This window comes from Oncorhynchus mykiss, chromosome 3, assembly GCF_013265735.2.
Source record: "Oncorhynchus mykiss isolate Arlee chromosome 3, USDA_OmykA_1.1, whole genome shotgun sequence".
Classification (NCBI taxonomy): domain Eukaryota; kingdom Metazoa; phylum Chordata; class Actinopteri; order Salmoniformes; family Salmonidae; genus Oncorhynchus; species Oncorhynchus mykiss.
The window spans coordinates 34,151,680-34,168,991 of NC_048567.1; the positions used below are offsets into that span (position 1 = coordinate 34,151,680).

At 46.1% G+C, this 17,312-nt stretch overlaps 1 protein-coding gene across 1 annotated transcript in view; it reads right to left on the reverse strand.

Annotated features, from left to right (window-relative positions):
* LOC110504035 (PC3-like endoprotease variant B) overlaps positions 1 to 17,312 on the reverse strand; it is a 159,762-nt gene that overhangs the window by 62,837 nt on the left and 79,613 nt on the right. The window contains exons 7-12 of the mRNA XM_036964818.1: positions 12,049 to 12,086; positions 11,129 to 11,208; positions 8,996 to 9,084; positions 7,703 to 7,875; positions 7,256 to 7,471; positions 4,200 to 4,303 (exon numbers count right to left, since the gene is read on the reverse strand). Coding sequence (XP_036820713.1) covers positions 4,200 to 4,303; positions 7,256 to 7,471; positions 7,703 to 7,875; positions 8,996 to 9,084; positions 11,129 to 11,208; positions 12,049 to 12,086 — 700 coding nt within the window. The remainder of the gene's footprint in view (positions 1 to 4,199; positions 4,304 to 7,255; positions 7,472 to 7,702; positions 7,876 to 8,995; positions 9,085 to 11,128; positions 11,209 to 12,048; positions 12,087 to 17,312) is intronic.

The following is a 17,312-nucleotide window of genomic DNA, read 5'->3' on the forward strand; positions in this document are numbered from 1 at the left end:
AGAGAGAGAGAGAGAGCGAGAGAGATTAGGAAATTAGGAAATACATTACATATACTAAAGTATATGGACACCCCTTCAAATCGATGGATTCTGCTATTTCAGTCACACCCGTTGCTGACAGGTGTATAAAATCAAGTACACAGCCATGCAATCTCCATAGACAAACATGACATTACTGAAGAGCTCAGTGACTTTCAAGCTGGCACCATCATAGGATGCCACCTTTCCAACAAGTCAGTTCATCAAATGTCTGCCTTGCTAGAGCTGCCCCGGGCAACTGTGAGTGATGTTATTGTGGAAGTGGAAACATCTAGGGGCAGCAAAGGCTCAGCTGTGAAGTGGTAGGCCACACAAGCTCACAGAATTGGACTGCTGAGTGCTGAAGCGCCTAGAGCGTAAAAATCGTCTGTCCGCTGTTGCAACACTTGCAACAGTTCCAAACTGCCTCTGGAAGCAACGTCAGCACAATAACTGTTTTTCGGGAGCTTCATGAAATGGGTTTCCATGGCCGATCATCCTAAGCCCAAGATCACCATGTGCATGTGATGAATCAAGCTTCACAACCTGGCAGTCCAACGGAAAAATCTGGGTTTGGCGGATGCCAGGAGAACGCTACCTGCCCGAATGCATAGTGCTAACTATAAAGTTTGGTGGAGGAGGAATAATGGTCTGGGGCTGTTTTTCATGGTTCGGGCTAGCCCTCTTAGTGCCAGTAAAGGGAAATCTTAACACTACAGCATACAATAACATTCTAGATGATTATGTGCTTCCAACTTTGTGGCAATATTTTGGGGAAGGCCCTTTCCTGTTTCAGTATGACAGTGCACAAAGCGAGGTCATACAGAAATGATGTGGAAGAACTTGACTGGCCTGCCCTGAGCCCTGACCTCAACCCCATCAAACACCTTTGGGATGAATTGGAACGCCGACTGCGAGCCAGACCTAATTGCCCAACATCGTTGCTCGACCTCACCAATGCTCTTGTAGATGAATGGAAGCAAGTCCCTGCAGCGATGTTCCAACATTTAGTGGAAAGCCTTTGCAGAAGAATAGAGGCTGTTATAACAGCAAAGGGGGAACCAACTCCATATTATTGCCCATGATTTTGGAATGAGATATTTGACGTGCCCAATGGTACAACTACCTGAGACAAAAGAATCTGTGCCTCTTGGTGGATTTGATCTGGGAGTGAACGCTCTAAAATAAAAAGCTGCAAAGCTTCTATTCCATAAAAAGAAAATTCTCCAAAATAAATATTCCTAACCAGATCTGGAGCAAAATATTCAGTAGTGTAATTTTACCAATTGCAATATATATGGAAGCGAAATGTGGGGTCCAGCCTGATTATAATCATTGGGAGAGAAACCCAATAGAATATCCACGTAAAGATTTCTGCAGAATTGTCCTAAAAAATCCAATAGAAAGTACCAAATAATGCACGCAGAGCAGAACTTGGAAGATTCCCTTGAATTGTAAATATTAAGGAAAGTACACAAACAATTTAGCACCATTTGAAATGAAGCCCCAAAACACCCATTCAATTCAAAGCGCTGGAAACCCAAGGGCTGTAACCTGATGAGTCCCCTATGTCAGCTGTTATTCTGGGTGACGGAGAAATCGCAAATTGTACTGCCAGATATTTTTTATTTTATTTATTTTACCTTTATTTAACTAGGCAAGTCAGTTAAGAACAACTGTACATATCATATCATAAGAATTTGAAGTCGGAAGATTACATACACCTTGGCCAAATACATTTAAACTCAGTTTTTCATCATTCCTGACATTTAATCCTAGTAAAAATTCCCTGTTTTAGGTCAGTTAGGATCACCACTTTAGTTTTAAGAATGTGAAATGTCAGAAGAATAGTAGAGAGAATGATTTATTTCAGTTTTGATTTCTTTTCATCACATTCCCAGTGGGTTAGAAGTTTACATACACTCAATTAATATTTGGTAGCATTGCCTTTAAATTGTTTAACTTGGCTCAAACGTTTAGGGTAGCCTTCCACAAGCTTCCCACAATAAGTTGGGTGAATTTTGGCCCATTCCTCCTGACAGAGCTGGTGTAACTGAGTTGGGTTTGTAGGCCTCCTTGCTCACACATGCTTTTTCAGTTCTGCCCACAAATGTTCTATAGGACTGAGGTCAGGGCTTTGTGGCGGCCACTCCAATACCTTGACTTTGTTGTCCTTTAAGCCATTTTGCCACAACTTTGGAAGTGTGCTTGAGGTCATTGTCCATTTGGAAGACCCATTTGCGACCAAGCTTTAACTTCCTGACTGATGTCTTGAGATGTTGCTTCAATATATCCACATAATTTTCCTCCTCATAATTCCATCTATTTTGTTAAGTGCACCAGTCCCTCTTGCAGCAAAGCACCCCCACAACATGATGCTGCCACCCCCGTGCTTCACGATTGGGATGGTGTTCTTCGGCTTGCACCAGTCCCTCTCCCTTTTTCCTCCAAACATAACGATGGTCTTTATGGCCAAACAATTCTATTTTTTTTTCATCTGACCAGTGGTCATTTCTCCAAAAAAGTACGATCTTCGTCCCCATGTGCAGTTGTCTGGCTTTTTTATGATGGTTTTGGAGCAGTGGCCTTTTCCTTGCTGAGCGGCCTTTCAGGTTATGTCGATATAGGACTCGTTTTACTGTGGATATAGATACTTTTGTACTTGTTTCCTCCAGTATCTCACAAGGTCCTTTGCTGTTGTTCTGGGATTGATTTGCACTTTTCACACCAGAGTACATTCATCTCTAGGAGACAGAACGCGTCTCCTTCCTGAGCAGTATCAAGGCTGCGTGGACCCATGGTGTTTATACTTGTGTACTATTGTTTGTACAGATGAACGTTGCTCCCAAGGATGAACCAGACTTTCTGAGGTCTTGGCTGATTTCTTTTCTTTTCATCGGAAAATGAAGAGGCGCTGAGTTTGAAGGTAGGCCTTGAAATACATCCACAGGTACACCTCCAATTGACTCAAACTATGTCAATTAGCCTAACAGAAGCTTCTAAAGCCATGACATCATTTTCTGACATTTTCCAAGCTGTTTAAAGGCACAGTGTAGTGTATGTAAACTTCTGACCCACTGGAATTGTGATACAGTAAGTGAAATAATCTGTCTGTAAACAATTGTTAGAAAAATGACTTGTGTCTTTCATAAAGTAGATGTCCTAACTGACTTGCCAAAGCTGTAGTGTGTTAACAAGAAATTTGTGGATCGGTTGAAAAACAAGTTTTTAGGTAAACTTCAACTGTATATGATTGCCATAGCCTGAGGGACATCCCATGAACATTCATTCCCTGGAGTTTTTACATTGCATATAACTTACAAGCAATACATAGTGTAACCATCATCCTCTTACATTTTGTTATTCATTTATTAGCCATTGTTTATCTTATTAAATTAAATGAATTGACCAAATATGACACAATACAACAGCAGTAGTGTTGTGCCTGTATACTTTATCTAGTGTTATTACTACTACTACTGAAATTAACTATTGTTATTACATTTTAGTAAACGCTCTTATCCAGAGGGACTTACCGGAGCAATTAGGGTTAAGTGCCTTGCTGAAGGGCACATCGACAGACTTTTCACCTAGTCATCTCGAGGACTTGAACCAGCGACCTTTTGGTTACTGGTCCAGCGCTCTTAACTGCAAGGCTAACTGTATTTCATTATCCTCATTGCATTGTACTGTATTTACTGAAATACTGTACTACAATATTGCTTTGGCAATAAAGCAATCTGAATGAGAGAGAGAGAGAGAGAGAGAGAGAGAGAGAGAGAGAGAGAGAGAGAGAGAGAGAGAGAGAGAGAGAGAGAGAGAGAGCGAGAGAGAGAGAGAAGGATTGACCAAAAGTCAATTGACCAAAGTTCCCTCGCTAACTCCTCAAAATTGCTTTGTAGGATACCCGTCGAGTATAGAGGAGAGAGAGAGAGAGAGAGAGAGAGAGAGAGAGAGAGAGAGAGAGAGAGAGAGAGAGAGAGAACACTTGCACAAATAGACAGGGAGAGAGAAAGGGAGCTACTTGAACTTAGACATAAAGATGGGAAACTAAGACCACTAATAGATGCAAAGCAAACTACCTACAGTAAGCCATGGAATGTAGATGAAAAACAGATAGTGGAGAAAATGATGTGACAGTTGAGTAAGGGTCAGGAGGGGAGAGGATGACCAAGGCTTACTTGGCCTCCAGGACAAGAGCCAGAATCCCGGCCGCGATGGGTGCAGCACTGGATGTCCCCGCAAAGTGGGTGACACAACCGTCCCCTAGATTGGACACTGTCACCTGCAGAGCACACAACAGAACACTGTACATTTCAGTTGCAACTTAACAAATATAATGGTGTACACACACACGACAACACATTTTTTTTTACGTGCAGGGTACACTCTTAGCACAAAAGGTGCTATCAAAAACCTAAAAGGGTTACCCTTTGGAGAACCCTTTTGGTTCCAGGTCGAACCCTTTTGGGTTCTATGTAAAAAAAACACAAATGTGTTTACATCCCTTGTTAGTCAGTATTTCTCCTTTTCCAAGATAATACATTACATCCACCTGACAGTTGTGTCATATTGAGAAGCTGATTAAACAGCATGATCATTATGCAGGTGCCCCTTGTGCTGGGGACAATAAAAGGTCACTCTAAAATATGCCGTTTTTTCACGCAACACATGTAACGATTCTCTTGTTGTGAAGTTGAGGCGGACCAAAACGCAGCGTGGTGGTTGTTCATTGTAATTTAATGAAGACACTATACATGAACAAACTAACGAAAACAAGAAACGTGAGAACTCAAAACAGCCCTATCTGGTGCAAACACAAAGACAGGAACAATCACCCACAAACACACAGTGAAACCCAGGCTACCTAAGTATGATTCTCAATCAGAGACAACTAATGACACCTGCCTCTGATTGAGAACCATACTAGGCCGAAAACATAGAACTGCCCCAAAACATAGAAAAACAAACATAGACTGCCCACCCAACTCACGCCCTGACCATACTAAATAAATACAAAACAAAGGAAATAGAGGTCAGAACGTGACAACACAATGCTACAGATGTCTCAAGTTTTGAGGGAGCCCTCAATTGGCATGCTGACTTCAGGAATGTCCAACAGAGCTGTTGCCAGAGAATTGAATGTTAATTTCTCTACCATAAGCCACCTCCAACGTCGTTGTAGAGAATTTGGCAGTACGTCCAACCGGCCTCACAACCGTAGAACATGTGTATAGCGTCGTGTGGGCGAGCGGTTTGCTGATATCAACGTCATGAACAGAGTGCCCCATAGTGGTGGTGGGGTTATGGTTTCGGCGGGCATAAGCGACGGACGACGAACACAAGTGCATTTTATCGATGGCAATCTGAATGCACAGAAATACTGTGACAAGATTGTGAGGCCCATTGTGAGGCCTATTTCTTTTTAAGGTATCTGTGGCTAACAGATCCATACCTGTATTCCCACATGTGAAATCCATAGATTAGGGCCTAATGACTTAATGACTGATTTCATCACATGAACGTTAACTCAGTAAAATCCTTGAAAATGTTGATGCGTTTGATATTTTTGTTCGGTATAGTTTTTTAGACCATGCACCTGGGACAATTGTTGAATGTGTGTACACTCTTTTTTAACCAAAGAAACACATTCATACATAGTTAGCTATTATGCTCTCGGGTGAAGATTTCAGTGAAGCCACACGTGGGGGAACTGATTTTGTGACAGCGACCGGGGGAAATGTATCTCTCTCTCTCTCTCTCTCTCTCTCTCTCTCTCTCTCTCTCTCTCCTCTCTCTCTCTCTCTCTCTCTCTCTCCTCTCTCTCTCTCTCTCTCTCTCTCTCTCTCTCTCTCTCTCTCTCTCTCTCTCCTCTACTCGACGGGTATCCTACAAAGCAATTTTGAGGAGTTAGCGAGGGAACTTTCAACTCGGGATAACCAGTCATATGAAAGCGAATCCTTCAGAACTAACCTGCTCCTCTACCTGCTCGGGTGCAGGTTAACCCAGGGCTACTCCACTTACCCTGAATGAAATGACTGAGCCACAAGTTGAGGACCGACGAAACCATATTCCCTCCCTCTTGCAAAGACTGTGTCATCATCCCATTCATTTGAGGAAGACGACTGAAAACATATTTCATCAATCAAATGTTTCTGTCGTTGTGTTAAAATATAATCGCATTATACTGTACGTCGAGCAATGACAGAATGCATTTGAAACTTCACACAGTAAAACTTTTGTCTGAAAGGTTGTTGTCGATAGCGGTGGGAAAAAGGAGGCTTGTGGTTGTGCATTGATGAGCACACCGAAGTAGATCAGTGATAAAATAAAGACAGCACTTCTAAAAGCCTATTTCACAACATAAACCCGCTGAATTTGCAACGATAACTAACGATTTTTGGCACAACTGTAAATGTGGCACTGACTCGCACATGGAAGAGTTCAGTATATTCGACTAACCGTGCGCAACATGCACGCGCCGATACAAGCTCGCTACAGTTAGTGGCAGGCGGGCAAGCAACATCCACCGTCGTTGTACGGATGACGCCTGAGCTGAAATGTGACGCTAACTGAAGCTGGTTAGCTTTAGAAAACCTTGAGTAAATCTAGCTGGCTTTCGCAGGAAACACTTCTGACCATGAATGTGGAGACTGACTGAATGCCTCAGGGGAGTAAGCCTGGAAGTAGCAGTAGTCACAGTCAGTGGTAGGTGTTACTGGGTAATATTAGACTGTTAGTCTGTATCCATGGAGCTGAGCATACAGACATGTTTCTTTCCTGGCCTTCGACTTTGTCACACTCCTGAACTGAGTGCACATCAACACCTCTCTTCCTTCTCTCCTTTTCTCTTCTTCTCCGCCACTTCAGCCGCGGTGCCACGCTTCACCTCCAATTAACACTTGCGACTGTGTGTGTGTGTGTGCATCCACACATATCCGCCAGCCACATCCTGCCCAGCAGCCTCCCAGGTCAACCGTGAGGCCGCTATAAATATCACAGCAGTTAACAGGCTGCTAACAGGAGCTAAAGAGCAGTGCTGCACTCGCTCTCACACAGTATCGAATAGATACGCACACACACACACACACACACACACACACACACACACACACACACACACATACACATACACATACACACACACACACACACACACACACACACACACACACACACACACACACACACATCATCAAATAGGTATACACGCACGCACGCAGACACAGAGACTTACTAGGGGTAGTGTGTTTTCCAAACTGGCTCCAGTTAGAGTGACAGCCATGACAGCAGGGCAGGGCTCACCGAAAAAGGCGGGCTTGCCCATGTGAGTGACCGCACCGATGGCAATGCTGTAGACACTGTTGACATAGCCGTCTGCTCCACAGTGGTCGTTCACCAACCCACCATTACCAGACGCCCACACAAATATACTTCCTTTTCCACCTCGCCCCTGTATGAAGGTGAAAGAGAGCGAGGGGAGGGGAGTTGGTGGAAGGATAAAATTGAATAGAATAGAATTACATGGAATAGAGAAAAGCGAGCGCGCACGCGTGCATGAGTTTGTGTGTGTGGACGTGCATGTGTGCATGCATGTACAGTATGAGTGTGTGTATACTTGCGTGCCTGCATGTACTTTTCCTGTGTGTGTGTGTGTGTGTGTGTGTGTGTGTGTTATCCTTGCCTTCTGCGTGCCCAGCCTCAGTGCTTTCTGTGTGAGTGTCCCCGGCCCGGCCATCTCCTGTCCGTCGTCCCGCGGGCCCCAGCAGCACACGTACACATCGATGAAGTCGTTGTTGAAGGTCAGAGACGTGGCCTCCATGGAGTCCGTCACCGTGCCGTCCAGCAGACGGATACCTGGCCGGGTCAAAGGCCAGAGGTCAAGGGGCAGAGGGAAGAGGTCAGGGGGGACAGTTCACTCCAAGGATGATTTTTTTACTGCACATTTATTATGATACCGATCTAGCCCTGTGAATTGGTTTGAACAGCTGTTGGCTTTTAGAGTTATAGTATGACACTAGAATAAAAACAGTGATTTTCAGAGGATATTTTTATTCAAATGTCCCAATACATTTTCTTGTTGATGCATACTTCTGCTATGGTCTGTATGGCTGTATTATATTAGTGATCCTCACTAAAAAAACGAATTACAACAACTCAAACCCAAAATGAGGTGTTCAATTAGGTCTGTATGGCTCAATAATAGTGTGTCCCTGTCAAATCCAAATACAAACACTGATTAGATATATTTCTCTCGTCATTCACAAATACAGCTGAATATCAACACCTAAACTGGCTGCAATTGACGTATTGATTGCTGGGCTTCATCGAAGGAATGCGCTGCAAATGCATTGTTCTGTTGTGGATCCGCCTGTGGTCTCTTTGTCCTCGTTATCAAGCCTCGGCGCTATGATTCACTTTAACTAGGTCTGCCTCCCAAAAACCCACCCTATTCCCTATTTTTTTTTGTGCACTGCTTTTGACCACGGCCCATCAAACGTAGTACGCTATATGGGAAATAGGGTGCCATTTGGGACTCATGCATTATCTCGCCAGCTGATGTCATAACCAATCACTGGCATTGCATTACCCTGTTGTCATTTGCCTTTTATTGAGCCATTTCATTACATTTGATGGGTGATTGTCCTCGTAGCATGTTACCACCGCACTGCTACATATCACATAATTTCTCTGGTAATATAAACACGGCTCTTCTCGTCTTCACGAACGCACTGTCACTCTACTGTTCATTGTCACCTCGCCTAGCGTCTCCTACTCAGTCCGACTGAGTCATGGAATGATTGAATCATAATGGTATACTGCATTAGACAATATCATGTCTCGTAGACAATGTACGTTTGTCAGAGTACAGCGCAATCCTATTATATGTACATATTATGGTACAATCATTCAACTTCTACCGGTATTTCCTTTTGATAGATTACATTGGCATGGACGCGGGCAGTGTTGTACTCACCACCGATCCTGGCGTTGAAAGCTATGCCCACGCCACAGTGAGAGTTGTTGGCCTCCATGGCCACTTCCCCTGCACACCGGGTGCCATGACTGGGACAGGTCAGAACGTTATGTCGTACACATGCACACACAAACACGTACGCACATAAACACGCAGGCACTCTTCTCACGCACACACACAAAACAAAAACCGACTGGATCTCTGCGCAAGTTTTGACAAAGGACAACCCATTCCAAAAATGAGGAAACAAAACTTCAAAGGGAAAGACGACTGCAAATAGTGAGAGATGACAGGGGAACACGAAGAATGAGAGAGGGGGGTGAAAATAGAGAGATGACAGGGGAACACGAAGAATGAGAGAGGGGGGTGAAAAGAGAGAGATGACAGGGGAACACGAAGAATGAGAGAGGGGGGTGAAAAGAGAGAGATGACAGGGGAACACGAAGAATGAGAGAGGGGGGTGAAAAGAGTGAGATGACAGGGGAACACGAAGAATGAGAGAGGGGGGTGAAAAGAGTGAGATGACAGGGGAACACGAAGAATGAGAGAGGGGGGTGAAAAGAGTGAGATGACAGGGGAACACGAAGAATGAGAGAGGGGGGTGAAAAGAGTGAGACGACAGGGGAACACGAAGAATGAGAGAGGGGGGTGAAAAGAGAGAGACGACAGGGGAACACGAAGAATGAGAGAGGGGGTGAAAAGAGTGAGACGACAGGGGAACACGAAGAATGAGAGAGGGGGGTGAAAAGAGTGAGACGACAGGGGAACACGAAGAATGAGAGAGGGGGGTGAAAAGAGTGAGATGACAGGGGAACACGAAGAATGAGAGAGGGGGGTGAAAAGAGTGAGACGACAGGGGAACACGAAGAATGAGAGAGGGGGGTGAAAAGAGTGAGACGACAGGGGAACACGAAGAATGAGAGAGGGGGGTGAAAAGAGTGAGACGACAGGGGAACACGAAGAATGAGAGAGGGGGGTGAAAAGAGTGAGACGACAGGGGAACACGAAGAATGAGAGAGGGGGGTGAAAAGAGTGAGATGACAGGGGAACACGAAGAATGAGAGAGGGGGGTGAAAAGAGTGAGATGACAGGGAAACACGAAGAATGAGAGAGGGGGGCGAAAAGAGTGAGATGACAGGGGAACACGAAGAATGAGAGAGGGGGGCGAAAAGAGTGAGATAACAGGGGAACACGAAGAATGAGAGAGGGGGGTGAAAAGAGAGAGATGACAGGGGAACACGAAGAATGAGAGAGGGGGGTGAAAAGAGTGAGATGACAGGGGAACACGAAGAATGAGAGAGGGGGGTGAAAAGAGTGAGATGACAGGGGAACACGAAGAATGAGAGAGGGGGGTGAAAAGAGAGAGATGACAGGGGAACACGAAGAATGAGAGAGGGGGGTGAAAAGAGTGAGACGACAGGGGAACCCGATGAATGAGAGAGGGGGGTGAAAAGAGTGCGATGACAGGGGAACACGAAGAATGAGAGAGGGGGGTGAAAAGAGTGAGATGACAGGGGAACACGAAGAATGAGAGAGGGGGGTGAAAAGAGTGAGATGACAGGGGAACACGAAGAATGAGAGAGGGGGGTGAAAAGAGTGAGACGACAGGGGAACACGAAGAATGAGAGAGGGGGGTGAAAAGAGTGAGATGACAGGGGAACACGAAGAATGAGAGAGGGGGGTGAAAAGAGTGAGACGACAGGGGAACACGAAGAATGAGAGAGGGGGGTGAAAAGAGTGAGATGACAGGGGAACACGAAGAATGAGAGAGGGGGGTGAAAAGAGTGAGACGACAGGGGAACCCGAAGAATGAGAGAGGGGGGTGAAAAGAGTGAGATGACAGGGGAACACGAAGAATGAGAGAGGGGGGTGAAAAGAGTGAGATGACAGGGGAACACGAAGAATGAGAGAGGGGGTGAAAAGAGAGAGATGATAGGGGAACACGAAGAATGAGAGAGGGGGGTGAAAAGAGTGAGACGACAGGGGAACACGAAGGGTGAAAAGAGTGAGATGACAGGGGAACACGAAGAATGAGAGAGGGGGGTGAAAAGAGTGAGATGACAGGGGAACACGAAGAATGAAAGAGGGGGGTGAAAAGAGTGAGACGAATGTAGGGATTAAGAAGCGCGTTACCCGTTCTCCTCGTCTCTGAGTGGCATGGGGTCATGGGAAAGTCCGTGGGAGCCGCGCAGGTCAAAACTGGCCAAGGCCTCCTGAGAGACACACCATCGTGTAATGTCAGGGAACAACATGGAGAGCATGTAGCCTGATCCCAGATCTGTTATTAGCTGTACAACTCTTATGGTTGTTAGGGGTTGGCTATACAGCACGATCGGGTCTGGCATCAGAATTGGGAGGACGTGGAAATGACACAGGAGGTAATAAAACGGCATTTCTAGAAGCATATTGATGTGTCATGATGGTCGTCTATGTGTTGTCCTGCTCTCTCATTCTATACGGGGGACAAGCTGTTCACTGCGAGGGGAGGAGAGGACAGGCTACACAGCAGATGAGTGATGTGTGTCTATCGAGTCAAATGTGATCAAGGAGGTGCACTCGAGGAGACAGAAGTCAGAGTACAACCTCATGTAGCCCTGCTTCAATCTCTCTCTCAGACTGTACCTGAGTGCCAAACTACATGTTGGCCTGTTGGCTTTGATCTGAATAGTGGCTCTCAGATTATAAATGATAGAAAGCAGTAGTAGCCAGTCAATTGTCTGGCAGTCAGTCCAGCACCTCTACTCTGGGTGAGTTGGAGTAGAGTGCAGTCGCCCCTAGATGCTTATCTTGGGTCAGTTTACCATTTCCCCCACTAATGGTTAGGGTTGGGATTCGAGGAGGAGAAGCTGATCCTAGATCTGTATCTAGGTTGAAACTTCACCCGAAGCAGTTAGCATCGCTCCACTATAGCTTCATCAATTTGACATGGGTGTTAATCTATCTGCTTTATAGCATTATCTACTGTACATACAGTAAATGCTTCATGAATGAATTGTGTAATGGCCCATTAGGACAGATGGTCACTTCAAAATAAACTGATCAAGTTTACTCACAAAGTTTCTCTTCAGATCCGTGTTTGTATGATCCACACCTAAAGGGGAGGCAGGAAAGTAAATATCAGTGTTTGTACATAAAAGCTACAAATGAGGGATACAGGAGCTAAAAGGGTGCATGATTTAACACGCAATGAGTCTGGATGTTCCTCCATACTCTCTTCTTTGAACCTGAAGGGATTTCTAAAAAATGTAAGCGGTTCGGCTGGGAGAGAGAAGACGAGGAGAGGAGAGGAAAAAGAGAAAGAAAATGCAGAGGACAGAGAGGATGCAGAGGACAGAGAGGATGAAGAGGACAGCGAGGATGCAGAGGAGAGAGAGGATGCAGAGGACAGAGAGGATGCAGAGGACAGCGAGGATGCAGAGGACAGAGAGGATGCAGAGGACAGAGAGGATGCAGAGGACAGAGAGGATGCAGAGGACAGCGAGGATGCAGAGGACAGAGAGGATGCAGAGGACAGAGAGGATGCAGAGGACAGAGATGATGCAGAGAACAGAGAGGATGCAGAGGACAGAGAGGATGCAGAGGACAGCGAGGATGCAGAGGACAGAGAGGATGCAGAGGACAGAGAGGATGCAGAGGACAGAGAGGATGCAGAGCACCTTGCATTCTGTTTCTCACTCATTGTATCCCTTCTATCTGCATCCCTCCTTCCACCCTATTCTCCCTTTCAACTTTAGCTCTGAACCAGCTCCCATGGAAATACAAATATGGGTTCTCTCCCTAGCCACTCTCTCAGTCTCTCTCTCTCTCTCTCTCTCTCTCTCTCTCTCTCTCTCTCTCTCTCTCTCTCCCTCTCTCTCTCTCTCTCCCTCTCTCTCTACTTCAATCTCTCTATCTCTCCTGCCCCCTCTCTCTCTCCCCTTTTCTTTCTCCTGTGGAACGGACTCTCGGCTAGGTCCTTTTTCTGCTCTCTCACCCCATCTCTCCCTCTTTTCCTCCTCCCTCCATCTCCCCTCCCTCTCTCTCCTCCTGTGGCTGAGCCCCTGTGGACTCTAGCTATACTTTCTCAATCTGTCTCTCTATCTCTCCCTCCCTCCCTCCTCCCTCTCATCCCCATCTCTCCATCTCTCTTCCCCTCTTTCTCTTCTCTCCTCCTGTTGCAGGGCCCCTGTGGACTCTCTCACAGACAGGCGAATGGAGGCCCCAGGAGGGCCCGGCCCGCTCTGCCACTCACACACACGCACAAACACGCTCACACACACAGGACGCGCCAGCCCTTTGTCCCACGCAGGCTGTGCCACCAGGTTGCCATGACAACCCGCCGTTGACCGAGGCGGCCTGATTGTGTTCATCTGTGAAGGGTTAGAGCCCGGGTGAGTACAAGCACACCACGCCTGGCCACAACCTCCGTCTCTCTCTCTCTCTCTCTCTCTCCCCCCACTCTCTCTCTCTCTCTGTGTGTATGTGTGTGTGTGAATCTTAGCCTCCCAGTAAATATGTCCCTCTCCATATCTCTATCCTCTCTTTCCTCTCGCCACATTCTCTTTTTCTTGCAGTCTCCCTTCTGTCCTTCTTTCGTTTCCTCTCCGAGCCCAACAGCCAGCTTAATAGATCATGTAGGCCAAAAATAAATCAACCCATTATCATTGACATACAGTGCCTTGCGAAAGTATTCGGCCCCCTTGAACTTTGCGACCTTTTGCCACATTTCAGGCTTCAAACATAAAGATATAAAACTGTATTTTTTTGTGAAGAATCAACAACAAGTGGGACACAATCATGAAGTGGAACGACATTTATTGGATATTTCAAACTTTTAACAAATCAAAAACTGAAAAATTGGGCGTGCAAAATTATTCAGACCCTTTACTTTCAGTGCAGCAAACTCTCTCCAGAAGTTCAGTGAGGATCTCTGAATGATCCAATGTTGACCTAAATGACTAATGATGATAAATACAATCCACCTGTGTGTAATCAAGTCTCCGTATAAATGCACCTGCATTGTGATAGTCTCAGAGGTCCGTTAAAAGCGCAGAGAGCATCATGAAGAACAAGGAACACACCAGGCAGGTCCGAGATACTGTTGTGAAGAAGTTTAAAGCCGGATTTGGATACAAAAATATTTCCCAAGCTTTAAACATCCCAAGGAGCACTGTGCAAGCAATAATATTGAAATGGAAGGAGTATCAGACCACTGAAAATCTACCAAGACCTGGCCGTCCCTCTAAACTTTCAGCTCATACAAGGAGAAGACTGATCAGAGATGCAGCCAAGAGGCCCATGATCACTCTGGATGAACTGCAGAGATCTACAGCTGAGGTGGGAGACTCTGTCCATAGGACAACAATCAGTCGTATATTGCACAAATCTGGCCTTTATGGAAGAGTGGCAAGAAGAAAGCCATTTCTTAAAGATATCCATAAAAAGTGTCGGTTAAAGTTTGCCACAAGCCACCTGGGAGACACACCAAACATGTGGAAGAAGGTGCTCTGGTCAGATGAAACCAAAATTGAACTTTTTGGCAACAATGCAAAACGTTATGTTTGGCGTAAAAGCAACACAGCTGAACACACCATCCCCACTGTCAAACATGGTGGTGGCAGCATCATGGTTTGGGCCTGCTTTTCTTCAGCAGGGACAGGGAAGATGGTTAAAATTGATGGGAAGATGGATGGAGCCAAATACAGGACCATTCTGGAAGAAAACCTGATGGAGTCTGCAAAAGACCTGAGACTGGGACGGAGATTTGTCTTCCAACAAGACAATGATCCAAAACATAAAGCAAAATCTACAATGGAATGGTTCAAAAATAAACATATCCAGGTGTTAGAATGGCCAAGTCAAAGTCCAGACCTGAATCCAATCGAGAATCTGTGGAAAGAACTGAAAACTGCTGTTCACAAATGCTCTCCATCCAACCTCACTGAGCTCGAGCTGTTTTGCAAGGAGGAATGGGAAAAAAGGTGGCGCTACAAAGTATTAACTTAAGGGGGCTGAATAATTTTGCACGCCCAATTTTTCAGTTTTTGATTTGTTAAAAAAGTTTGAAATATCCAATAAATGTCGTTCCACTTAATGATTGTGTCCCACTTGTTGTTGATTCTTCACAAAAAAATACAGTTTTATATCTTTATGTTTGAAGCCTGAAATGTGGCAAAAGGTCGCAAAGTTCAAGGGGGCCGAATACTTTCGCAAGGCACTGTATACTAACAGTGAACTCAAAATCTACATCTACCTGTAGTAGAGAGAATCCCCTCCTGTGAGCATCACCTGTATAAAGCCTGGGCCTGTCTGGGTCTGTTCTCTGAGGTGTAGTGAATTACCACCAGGCTGCCGCTGGTGAAGGAGCTCGCCTTGTTAACAAAGTTCAGTGAACAGCGTTTCTGTGTGCGTGAGTGCATGAATGTGCGTACGCATTCGTGAGTGCTTGTGTGTGAGCTGGGATTCTGTGTGCGCGTGTGTGTGTGTGACTGTGCGTGTGTGTGTGTGTGTGTGAATACGGGCGTGAGTGTGCGTGTGTGAACAGCGTTTCTCTGTGTGTATGTGTGTGTTCATGCGTCCAAGTGTGTGTCTGAGCCGTCTTCACACTACTCAAGTCACCGCTAAGAGCTGACACACACCGCTCACCGCTGCAGGGATGTCATCAGGCATTATCGTCAAGCCACCGAGGGAGGGGACACGGAGGGGCACAGAGGACAAACCCACAGCCTTGTCCCCCCTGACTGAGGAGGCTCCCGTGGGCGGCCGGTGACAACAGTAACGATGATGGGATGTGGTGTGGTGGTAATCATCCTGATAATAGCCATGTCTAACAGGGCAGCCCTCTGCCAGCCTAATGAAGATCTCAGCAGCCACAGTGGAAATTAGCCGTCCAACATTGGCTGTAAAGGAGTGATGTGGTTTGTGTGTGTCTGTGTGTTGAGGATGTTGGGTTTGTGGCGGGAGGGAGCGGCGGCTGTGTGTGTGTTTGTGTGTGTCTGTGTCTGTGTGTTGAGGATGTTGGGTTTGTGGGGGGGGGAGTGGCGGCTCTGCGTGTGTTTGTGTGGGCGCGCGCGCGTGTGTGTTTCTCTGTGTGTGTGTGTGTGTGTGTGTGTGTGTGTGTAGTATCTAATGCTCCCCGTCATGAAGAGACATTGTAACATAAAACGGGGTTCTAGGAAAGGCTGGTGAAAGTACAAACACACCGTGCTTGTCTTCTGCACACACCACACACTCAAACACCCACATATTTCGTGCACATTCAAGTGCATCAAGGTATACAGAGTCAGAGAGCAGACAGGCATGTCTCAGCTAGACGGAACACTGTAGGTGGTGGAGCAAATGTAAAACATGCGATGAATACAAATGCCTTGAACCTGAGTGACCCGGTCTGAAGTGTGTGCATGTGTGTGTGCGTGCATCTGCGCGCCTGCGTACGTGTGTTTGTGTAGGTTTACGTGTGTGTGTGTGTGTGTGTGTGTGTGTGTGTGTGTGTGTGTGTGTGTGTGTATGTGTGCGTGTGTGTGTGTGTGTGTGTGTGTGTGTGTGTGTGTGTGTGTGTGTGTGTGTGTGTGTGTGTGCGTGCGTGCAGCGGCAGTACTCTGTCTCTTTGTGCCCTGTATTCATTGTGGACCTCAGGGTCGAACACACACAAATCACACATATAGATGCGCAGGGGCCATTTTGTGGCAACAGCGAGCCGGGAGCAGCAGTGGCAATGAATACACATCACTTCAGAGGAGACCAAACACACCTGGGTCTCACTTCCTGCTCTCACATTTGCCTGATTTTCTAAAAGATTCACAGTAAATAGGGCTAGCTAACCTCTTCCTTTTCTTACAAACGTAACGTGGCCATATTGCATTGGCGGAGCGTGGGGTTTGTATGTGTATTATGTGGAGGATGTAGATATCTGTAGACCGACGACTACACCACTGAGAAGATCAATGAAATTGTATTGAGTTGAAAATGATCTGTGTCCAACACCCTGAGCTATTCATGTCTGTGAGTCTATCTACCCACTTACCTGAATTTAACCAGGTAGGTTACTATGGATCTTTTACAATACAGACCTGGCAACAAAAGAGTGTCAACTTCGTCTGTGTCTAGTTCACGCAGTTTATCATTCTCAGTGTCTAAAACTGGCTGTGTGTCTCACGTTGTCATATAATCCCACACTAATCCTGCTCTCGCCACACACCTCTGGGAGAGTGTGTGTGTTCACGCAAGTGCGTGTGTGTGCGGGTGAGGTGGGACGCTGTGGCGCTGGGTGAAGCTGGTGTTATCGTGGCGATAGCGGTGGCGAGGGTGAGACTTCCTGCCCCCACACCTCCCTCCAATT